We start from the raw sequence: 11,224 nt of genomic DNA, 5'->3' as shown, positions 1-11,224 counted from the left end.
GGAAGGAATAACAGGCCTATTGCGAAATTTATTTCAGCAGTGTTGTCCCTCTTCTTCCTGTCTTTTTCTCACTCTGGCTGACTCATAAAACAAACAATAGAGCAAGTAGCTAGGAATACCATCCTGTTTCGCAAGATCAAAAGCCGTAGGCCTGGCATCCAAGATCAGCCGAAGTATGCCATCTAGTGACAAAAGTGTTAAAGCAGGGTTCCAAAACCTGAGACTACTAGGCCTACTTCTGCAATTAATAGGGCCTAGGTGCCATTACCCTATAATTGATTGACTTGTCAAACTGAGTGTCTCTCTGTGTGTGTGTGTAGAATTGCAGAATTGGAAACCTCTTCATTTGGAGACGGTAGAGCTAGGTGTCACTTTTATCGTAAACCTGCATTTGCTGTAATGCTGTATGAGACCTTTAATCAAATTTTGATTGTGTCATGATCTGTCTATTCAAATAAAAAAGAAGCTTGCCCCCCTATTCCAAAGGCGTGCATGCGCGCGTGTGTGCGTGCCTGCCTGCCTGCCTGCCTGTCTGCCTGCCTGCCTGCCTGCCTGCGTGCCTGCATGCCTGCCTGCGTGCGTGCCTGTATGCCTGCCTGCGTGCGTGCGTGCGTGCGTGTGTCTGTGTCTGTGTCTGTGCATGCATGCAGTTCCGCCAACAGTGGGGATCAGTTGTTTCAGGCCCATGGAGAGGGGAAGCCCAGAATTGGGTCCTCAGTACATTGTACAGTATGTATTGGAAGGGAGGCCCTTTTAGATAATTTGGTCCTGGGACCAGTGAAAGTTGTCAGTGGCCCTGGGTGCATGTAGGGCCTATGCAATGCATGTGTGCATGTGTGCATGTATGCATGTGCATTTGAGGGTGTGAAGAAAGTGCATATCTCCCTCACACTTTTCCATCTCACGCCATCATAAAACACTTGTCAGCAGTGCTTAACCACAAGGCCTCCAAGGCTGTTTTGACACGTGAGTAAAGGCCCATAACTGGCTGGCTCTATCAAGATCAAAGGCTAAAGTTCTGCCGGGGGCCGTTTAAACCCAAATTAAGCATTATTGTCTGCACCATTCCTCACCATGTCCTCTCCAAGACTGCAGCTCTTAGCAGGACTGCTCCTGCTGTCTTCTCTCCTCGATGTAAGTTGAGGTTTACTTTAATTTCACTGTTTTTCGGTCTTTACGGTATAGGACAGCCACCAAGTTGGCCCTAGCATTTTCTGGACAAATACTGGTGAATTTATTTGAAGATGGAAGCTGGAGCACACTGCAGCTTAGTTTTTTAAAAACATTTATTTTGTGCAAACACCCGACTACCGTTTCGATGTTATCAGACCCACTTAGAAGAGACTCGTGTTAGAATTACTCAGGTCTTTGTTTAAATCTGAGCTACAGGAGTGCTCCAGCTTCGATCCTCAGTGAATATTTGTCCCACTGTGATGCACCTGCAAGTTGAGGTATGATGGGTAGTGTCCCAATTGAACAGATATATTTATGTTTAGACTATGTCTTTGTTTTTGTTTCTGTAAAGGTGCATGGAGCTCCTGATGTGCATGGTAAGAAAGTTACAAGTTGTCTGTACTTTGATAACAAGCACTTTGATATGGGTTTGACATGTCATCCTTTTTTTTACCACAGAGGTGGAGGATGAGATCAATGAGAATCCTTACCTTAATCTTGGTGAGTAGTCAGTCTTGTTTGTTTTGTTTTTTTTTCGTTTTTTTATTTTTTATTTGGTTGGTTGTTTTTTTTAATTGGTCTCACACGGAAAGCTACAAAAGCCATGAAAAGGGAGTGCATTTGAGCATAGTTTTTCTTGTGTTTTCCTCAGGAGCTAAGACTAAACATCAGCTGATAGAAGGAGATATCGCTGTACCAGTGAGTTTCCATCAAAGATACTACCGACACACAAGTCATTACTTACATTTTTTCACGTGACTTCTGACACATTCTAATCACACAAAATGTTAATCTGTGTGTGTGTGTGTGTGTGTGTGTGTGTGTGTGTGTGTGTGTGTGTGCGTGCGTGCGTGCGCGCGTGCGTGCGCGCGTGCGTGCGTGCGTGCGTGCGTGCGTGCGTGTGTGTGTGTGTGTGTGTGTGTGTGTGTGTGTGTGTGTGTTTATTATAAATAGCTTGGCCGCAATGCTTTGATGAATACAACATACAGGTGGAAGTTTCCAATCCCATACATCCTGACTGATGAACTTGGTAAGTGTGTCACCAATTTAATATTGCAATGATGTCTCTCCTTGTAAATGTGTTCTCCTATTGTCTCCACAATTGTATTGTACGGTACATATGATGTCTTTAAAGTTGAAGCACCTATTTATGCCCATATCCTTGCCCATATCAATTAATGGCACACCTGGCTTTTGTAAATGATTACCAATTTATTTTACAATGACTGCATAGACTGAAAATGTTTTCTCTGCATATGCTGCATAACAACTACTAATTATGATAATGTGTATTGGCTGTTCCAGACCTGAATGCCAAAGGATGCATCATGCAGGCATTTGAGATGTACAGGCTCAAATCATGTGTGGACTTCAAGCCTTACGAAGGGGAAAAGAGTTATATCAGATTCATCAAGCAAAATGGGTATGATCCAATATGGTTTTTATTTACTCCATGGCCTGAATAACTGGACCTGATTGAAATCTGAAGATTATAAAATCATTGACAGGATTTATGACAAAATTGATAGGCAGTGAAATAAATAGCCAATGTACAAATTATGTAACTCTATTATCTATTTTTCCCTTGGCAAGTTTAGGGTCAATAAATAAATGAATGAAGGTCAATGAATATCATTACCAGACAGTCACAAGTGCAACCTCTTTGTAAAACACGTCTTTGTACAATTAATATAAATTGTACCATAAACTAATACACATAATCACAGTTATGGTACATCACAGCTTTTCTAAAACGTATAAACAACCAATCACCATCTTTGAAAAAAAATGCATTGCAATACAGCAATCCAGCCTTATGACATGAGGCCTGACATCACTGATGATTTTTATCCAATATTTTAATTCAATATCGTGCTCAGACAGGGTTCGAAGGTCATTATCTTAGATGTTGAAAGGGGAAAAGCCAATTAAGGAAGTGTTATTGTTTTCTCCATGGAAAGATACTGTATAAACAAGAGGGCAAAACCGATGCATTTAAAAAAAATAAAGGAAATACACAGTGTGTGTAAACAGCTTCGCTTTGGTTTAAAAAAGCGTTTGCCAAATGCAATGTAATGTAATGTAATCAGAGGTGTCAAAAGTAAAAGTAAGAGAAGAAACACAATTTCCTTCCAACACAAGTAACTTAGAGTTACCAGTAGACCCGTGTACTTGTCTTACGATCAGATAACTCTGCACTGGTTGGATCAAGTGTGGTGCGGGTCCTTGTTAGGTGTTTTTCAGTAACAACACAGTCTATCTATCTCATTAGGTACAATAGAGTAATGGTGTAACAGCTATGTAATATCATGTGCTAGTGTTGTAATTACACCACAAATAGACTTAACTTTGACATTTTTTTACAACTCTGAATGCAATATACTGTGTTCTTGTGCGCAGCTGCTGGTCCATGGTGGGTAACCAGCAGACTGGTCAGGAATTGTCCCTGGGCTCCGGCTGTGACCACAAGGCTGTGATCGAGCACGAGCTGCTCCACGCCATCGGCTTCTACCACGAGCAGTCCCGCCAGGACAGAGACGACTACGTCCAAATACACCTTGACCAAGTCATTGATGGTGCGTGCGTGCGTCCGTGTGTGCGTCCGTTCGTGCGTCCGTGCGTGCGTCCGTGCGTGTGCATGCGGGTGTGCGTGCGTGCGTGTTACATGCGTGCGTGCCAGCGTGCGAGACAGAGAGAGAGAAAGAGAGACAGACAGAGTCTTGCATTGATTACTTGTTTTTTATTTCTACATGTATTTCCATTCACACGTCCAAGTGATCTTTGATATCTTTAAATTGATTAGATAGTGTGTGTGTGTGAGTGTGAGTGTGAGTGTGAGTGTGAGTGTGTTCCTACGTGCGTGCATTGTGAGTGTGTGAGAGAAGAGCAGTCTTGTATTGATTGATTGGTTTTTATTTCTATTTCCATTCAAACGTCCAAGTGATCTTTGATATCTTTGATTTGATTAGATATCCTACCATATTGTCTCCTGTCTGTTTGTCTGTCTAACCAAACGACTTAGATGTTGCATCTTGGACTTTGAAGATTTTATCTTTGCCAACTTTGCGAAACATTCATTACTTCTCACCTGTTTCAGTTCAACATTGTGCTGTTTGCAGGACTTGGCCATAACTTCAACAAGTATGATGACAGCTTTGTCACCGACCAGAACACAGCTTACGACTATGAGTCCGTCATGCACTATCGGCCTTTCTCCTTCAACAAGGACCCCGAGATCCCCACCATCACCACCAAAATCCCTGAGTTCTACAACATCATCGGCCAGTACCTGGACTTCAGCGCCATGGACGTGCTCCGCATGAACAGGATGTATAACTGTTGTAAGTGTAGGACAGTAGCGTCAGAGAGAGTAGAGAGAGAGAGGTTCCATTGGCCCATTGTTTCCGGGTTCTATTATTGCAAGGGGGAGGGGGTAAATCTCCCTTTAGGCAGACCCTAGGCAGACCTAAGGACTGTTCTATTCAATGCTAGGAGTATTATGACACGCCCCTTTAGGCAGACCGGAACCTGGTCATGTTAGGTGCCCATAGCAACCTATTACATTGGCATATCTCTATATACTTAAATAATCTCTGGTAGCGGAGCTATGGGGGGGCGGGGGGTTTCAAGCGGGGCATTTGCCCCTGGGCCCAGGGCCCTCCTGTACAGGTGTTGGGGGCCTTATTGTGACCATGGCAGGCCATATGGGGGTTTGTGTAATTGTGTACGTGTATGTACGTGTGTGTACGCGTGCGTGCATGTGTATGCACGTATGTGTGTGCACACTTGTGTCCGTGCATGTGTGTATGCGCACGAGTGTGTGTGTGTGTGTGTGTGTGTGTGTGTGTGTGTGTGTGTGTGTGTGTGTGTGTGTGTGTGTGTGTGTGTGTGTGTGTGTGTGTGTGTGTGTGTGTGTGTGTGTGTGTGTGTGTGTGCGTGCCTGCGTGACTGCGTGCCTGCGTGTGTGTGTGTTGACTGACTATGCGGACTGTGTTTGTACTTCAGCATCCACCCTGACTCTGCTGGACCAGTGCTCCTTCGAGTACACCAACATCTGTGGCATGATCCAGAGCTCCACGGACGACACCGACTGGATCCACACCCTGAGCTCACCTGGCTCTGAGGACCACACCGTCAGTGGACAATGCAGAGGTCAGAGCATCCAGAATGCTCCTTCAAAAATTGGGCAATAAATGTTACCCACTGAATTTTACACAACATACATTTGGATTCCGAAATCCTACTGTGTTTAAAGACAGATGCAGAGGTCAGACCTCTCACTCAAAAAATGTTTGGAGACAAGTCTGCAAATTCTGAGTGAGATGCTAAACCAATCAAGGGCACCCCCTCCTTCACCTTACAGTAAAATACAGTAGAGTGCAGTAGAGTACAGTACAGTAGAGCACAGTACAGTACAGTAAAGTACACTACAGTACAGTACAGCACTGTACTGTACATGCCACTGATGAAACTGTAAATGGTAAATAATCCTGTAAATGCACAACTTTGTGAATGGGCAAAACAAATGTTAATGAAAAAAAAAACCTTAACGTGTTACGCCCTCTTTAAATCCTCAAAATCACACCAAGTTTAACGAGAAGGCGGTCTATGGTAATTGCAGATTCTGGATACTTCATGCATGTGGACACTGCCACTGGAAAGGCAGAGGAGTCGGCCCTGCTTCAGTCCCGGATCGTCTACCCCAAGAGGACGCAGCAGTGCCTGCAGTTCTTCTACAAGATGACCGGCAGCGCCAAGGACCGGCTGGCCGTCTGGGTCAAGATGGACGATGGCACTGGGAACGTGCGCAAGTTGAAGAAAATGCACACATTCCATGGTAAAGACCTCTCACAGTCCTTCAGGGTAGTATTTCACACTGTTTTTATAACTTCTAATAAAGAACATGCACTTCATGCATGGGTACAAATCCTCAGTGGATGGGGGGCCATGCAACCTCCCCCCCTATTTTTTAAAAACAATTTAAATTAATAAATGAGTAAAGAAAAAATATTTTTTTAGTTTAAAGTGGAATGTGACAAAGATACTGTTGTGAAGGACTAGGGACTGTTCACATGACCTGATTAGAAGTAATCAAAACAGATATAGGCTACGTAGTGTCATATCGTGTCAGTGAGCATTTTCAATAGGAGAGGAGGTAAGCCTTGCCAACTGTTAAAAGTTTTGACAAAGTGTGTGTGTGTGTGCGTGCGTGCGTGCGTGTGTGTGTGTGTGTGTGTGCAGCCGATGACGACCACACTTGGAAGATTGCACACGTGCCCCTGGAGGTGGACGTGAAGTTCCGCTACGCCTTCCAGGGCGTGAGGGGAGACCCCGCGCAGGGCGGCGGCATCTTCATCGATGACATCTCCCTGACGGAGACACGCTGCCCAGCCGGTGTCTGGCGCATCCAGAACTTCTCCAAGATCATGCAGGTGAAACCAGACCTTTTCTACCGCAATACCAATATGAATATGATGTATTAAAAAAAAACATGTATGCCCCTACAATTAAAAGAAAAACATTTTCACAAAATCTTGAATTCGAAATGGGCTACTTTTGTAGTATGTGTCATGTAAGTATGCACTCATACACCTTCCACGTATTGTACATGGAATGTGTGTCTGTGCCTTACTGACCAGTATACAGTATATGAGGAAAATGAGGAATGCGTCACTTTTATAGTATGTGCCATATAAAATTGTATAGTCCATATATGAATCTTTTGGTAAGTTTTGAGGTACTGTACTGTATATGTTTTCCGTATGGGCACTTTCATGGATATAATGTCTTAGGGAGCCGAAGTCATGCGCCTCCATGAGTCAAGTCAAGTCAATTCGGTTTTATTGTAAATTTCTTTACATGCACTGGTCATACAAAGAATTGAAAAAACGTTTCTTACTTTCCCATGCAGACATAGACATGAGGCCTACAATCCAAAAAACATTGAATGGGACGGAGGGACCGTTTGTGGACTCCCATTCTATGATTTTTGGATCTTAGGCCCCACTGATGGGTGTGACTCATCGTATCCTTTCATATCTGATTGCAGGAGGCTGATGACACCACCATCATAGACAGCCCACGCTTCTACAGCCCCGAGGGCTATGCCTACGGCGTGCGCGTCAAGCCTCGCTCGGGCTACACCGACTACACGGGGAACTACACGGGCCTCTACTTCCACCTGCTCAGCGGCGACAACGACGTCGTGATGCAGTGGCCCGCCCTCCACCGCCAGGCCACCCTCGTGGTGATGGACCAAGACCCCGATGTCCTGAAGCGCATGTCCACGGCGCGCAGCCTGACCACCGACAACGCCACCAGTATGCTATGTTTCTTTTTTTTTTAAATGTATCTTTTTTTTAAATGTTTTTTTAAATGTACCTCCACCTCAGAGAGGACAGTGAAGAGCCAGGAAGTGAATGTGGAGAGAGAGAGACGGGGCAGAGACGGCAAATGACCCAGGCCGGACTCGAACCCTGGGTGCAACCCCCGGGCATGTAAGCCCAAATGCAGGGTTTAGCACGCTGCGCCACAGCTCCCACCAGTATGCTACGTTTCATATTGGAGGGAGGTTGCATCATAATACGCACCATTCCGCCAGTGGAATGCTGTAATGCTCAATGAAAAGATGTTTTTTTAATTCTTATTCTTTATCTTCTTTATCTTATTCTTTATTCTTTATCCTTATTCAGGGATGGATTAATGCACAGGCCTACCAGGCCCAGGCCCAGGGGGCCAGAGGCCCTAAGGGAGCCAGACCAACTTGGCCCTGTGGCCGCCACCCCAAAAAAACCTTCAAAACCACCTTCACAAATAATTATAAGCTGCATCTTTATAAGGTGCTTCATGAGCCAGGTGACATAGTGGGGATGGGCAGGGGAAAAATAATGGTCCGGCCCAGGGGCACTTGATTTCTTAATCCGCCCCTGATCGTAGTGCTACACTATTAGAAGATTACACATTGGGAATACAATACAATTGGGTCATTGCCAACAGCTAATTTATAGCAGGGGCAACGTCTTAACAGTGTTAACAGCCACACTGCATTGCATACACAGTAGTTGGGCTGTATGTGTGGCTGTAGGCTTTCTATCCACATTCCATCTGAACCTTTGTCTCATTAAAGGTGGGGGTAGTGGTTATTTTGAATAATAAGTCTGTACAACCATAAAACATGTAACATTATTTTACATTTTACTTTGTTAGTAACATATCTGTGTCAACTGTGTTGATGTGAGTGGAGTATCCAAATTTGATTACAAATTTGTTACTAAACTAAATTCAGTGTCAACTCTAAAAGGCTCAAACTTAACAGTGTGTGTAGAATCATAGCTGCAATGCTGGGCCTCTTGGCACACAAACTCACAAATATGTATTTGTTTGTTTGCCTGCTTGCTTTTAATCAGTAACGGAGGGAAAACTGTGGTGGGACAACCCATCAAAGGTGGGCACCTGGGACGACACGAACAAGTGGTATCGCAGCGAGTCAAAGGGCTGGCGAAACATGGTGAAGCACTTCGACCTGAACCGCCGAAACTACCTGAAGAACGATGACCTCATCATCTTTGTGGACTTTGAGGGTAAGTGATTGAGCTCAGCTCACACACAAGGCCAGCCAGACTGGAGTTGGTTATTATTGGCAGGTTATTACAGGTAGGCTATAGCATATTATTGGCATGGTCTATGCTAATGAGTTCTCTTTTCAAAAAAGTGATTTTCAAATGGTCTTGTTTTTGGGAAATTATTATAAGATGAAATGATGTTTGTTTTAACTAAGCCGAAGGAAAAAAATGCTTATCCCAGCAGAATCTGAAGGAAACTCATTTTTAGGATTTCCCCCTCGTATAAAGAGGTCCATATTTTGCATTGTATGTGAAATGGCGTTGTAAAAATATTTTACGTCTTTCTTCTTGTTTCTCTGTTTTTTAACAGATTTAACAACTCTTATAAAAACGGAAGTACCCGTTGTTGAACATAAGTGATGTAAGAGCGAGGTGAGTGATTGTTATGTGATGTAAAATGTGATACAGCAATTTATTGCATGCTTCAGCTATCATAGCTGCATCAATGTTAAATGCAAGAAGTGATATGAACAGGTATTTATTCAGTTCTGTTGATTTTGTGTCGAAACAGGCTACAGTGCAGAGGAACAATGAACAGTCTTGTTGGGATTATAATATAAGGTGACCTGCTTCAGGTTCTACAGTACAAGTCTGACAATTCAGCCTTCTAATAATGTGTGTTTTCTATGATGCCAATAAATGTTAATACCTCCATTCTTTTTGAATAATAAACTTTTTTGTTGTTTTTTAATTAAAGTGTGAGACTGAAATGACATGTCTTGACATTTTTCTCATGTTACCAAAAAAAAGTGAAAAGTTCACACACTGTCACGTGCAGCCAAGAATGATTAATTCATCACAATTCCTACTAAGAGGTGTCAGAGTTAATTTAGTGCTCCGGGTAAATTTTGAGGAGTGTGGCTTTCCTTAATGACTGAATGTCTGCATACTGCAGTACATCTGAAAAAGAACTTGTAGGTTCTTACTGTCCTTATTGGAACTTTAGCTTGACGCTCGTCAGACTCCCTTGTATCAAAAACACTCCAAAAATAAATCCACCAGTCCACTTCTTGTTTTTAACTGTTTACTTGAAAACTTAACGCAACATTACAAAAAGATAAAATATATCCACAAAATAAAGACTTTCAGTGTCCAAAGGACAGCCTGAGGGCGAGGTCAAAAAACTATTGCGCTCCAATCTCCTTCTGATTCCTACTGACCACAATCCCCTGGCACGAAGATAAGTCACCCCCAGTGGTGGGTTTTTAATTGTCACAATAAAAGTCATAGCTTACTCACACAATAGGCTATCAATGAACTGTACATATGTAAATAGCATTTTAAAATCTTTTTAAATCCTTTTGAAACATGAAATAATAGCAAATATTTATCTTACTTATGAATTTGCATCTTTTTATATAAAAAATATTCGAACTAAAATAAAAAGCATTTTGGCTCCTACAGAACTTGTGAAATTATGAAATTATGCTGAATACCTAAGCCCTTTTTTTAAGAAAAGTTGCCCTCAGCCTATAAAAACCATCTCAGCATCTGAAGCAAATAAAACAATCCATGAGTTGCATTTAAAAGCTAAGACGCTCATCTTTAATTAAGAATGTGTTCATTCAGCTCTAACATACTACTAAGATTTTTAATAAAATGGTCTTAAATCTCATGAGCTTGAATGTTGCGTCATGCAGCTCCAGGCGCCAGGGCCAATGTTACGCAACACAACATCCAGCATCAATGGGTCAACTATGGGTTTAGTAACCTAGCGAATCTGCGGCCAATAGGGGCTTGTGCTTGTGCTTGTGCTCCTATTTTTCCTTCTTGTGATTCATTTCCACTGGTCAACACGTGCCTTTGTTTACACCTTGTGTTTCATCCTCATTTTCTTGGTCGCTTGTAATTCTGTGCGTTTTGTGTGCAGATGTCGTTTTCTGTCTCTTGCTTTGTATCCACCCCTTCCATTATTGGTGTGAATTTCCTTTCTTTGAGCTCCTCACCAATGATTTCACTGGTGTTGAATTTCTTGTCCACACATCGGCCCAGTTTTTTTTTTTTTTAATGGAAAGGAGTGTGTGTTTGTGTCCTAGAGTTCTATGCTCAACCTGAATGCAATAGACACATACAGTATTACACTATTGCGGCTAAAATCATAAAGGGAACAACTACTCGGTATGACCAACTGGGCCTGCATAATTCAATCAATTTCTCCATAAACAGAACCCTCTTTGAAAATGTATTGAACCTTCAGACTTCTCTTTGTACTCCACCATAAAGAGGCCCAAGGCCTTGCAGTGTTGCGAGTCTTATCTTCCGTCAGATAGCATGCAAATTATATGAGTGTGCAGCCTGTCCAGTCATAAAAGAAAACAAAAGCAAAGTCATGTCGCACTGACTGTGACATAAGGACACTGTGTATCTTTTTTGGTATATATATTTTTTTTTTATTATTATTCAGTCTTGATGGATATATTTGCATGTTG

At 42.7% G+C, this 11,224-nt stretch overlaps 1 protein-coding gene across 1 annotated transcript; it reads left to right on the top strand.

Moving 5' to 3' along the window:
* Positions 1-1,074: 1,074 nt before the first annotated feature.
* LOC134468220 (meprin A subunit alpha-like) lies at positions 1,075-9,449 on the top strand. The gene is made up of 15 exons (XM_063222162.1): positions 1,075-1,134; positions 1,526-1,550; positions 1,633-1,674; positions 1,826-1,872; positions 2,128-2,203; positions 2,479-2,596; positions 3,574-3,749; positions 4,293-4,514; positions 5,179-5,325; positions 5,795-6,010; positions 6,415-6,605; positions 7,223-7,493; positions 8,580-8,753; positions 9,106-9,167; positions 9,307-9,449. Exons 1-14 carry the CDS (start codon positions 1,075-1,077, stop codon positions 9,153-9,155), a joined length of 1,815 nt encoding a protein of 604 aa, XP_063078232.1. The 3' UTR covers positions 9,156-9,167; positions 9,307-9,449.
* Positions 9,450-11,224: the final 1,775 nt, after the last annotated feature.

Source organism: Engraulis encrasicolus, chromosome 18 (genome assembly GCF_034702125.1).
Source record: "Engraulis encrasicolus isolate BLACKSEA-1 chromosome 18, IST_EnEncr_1.0, whole genome shotgun sequence".
Classification (NCBI taxonomy): Eukaryota; Metazoa; Chordata; class Actinopteri; order Clupeiformes; family Engraulidae; genus Engraulis; species Engraulis encrasicolus.
This window is presented reverse-complemented; position numbering and strand designations above follow the sequence as displayed.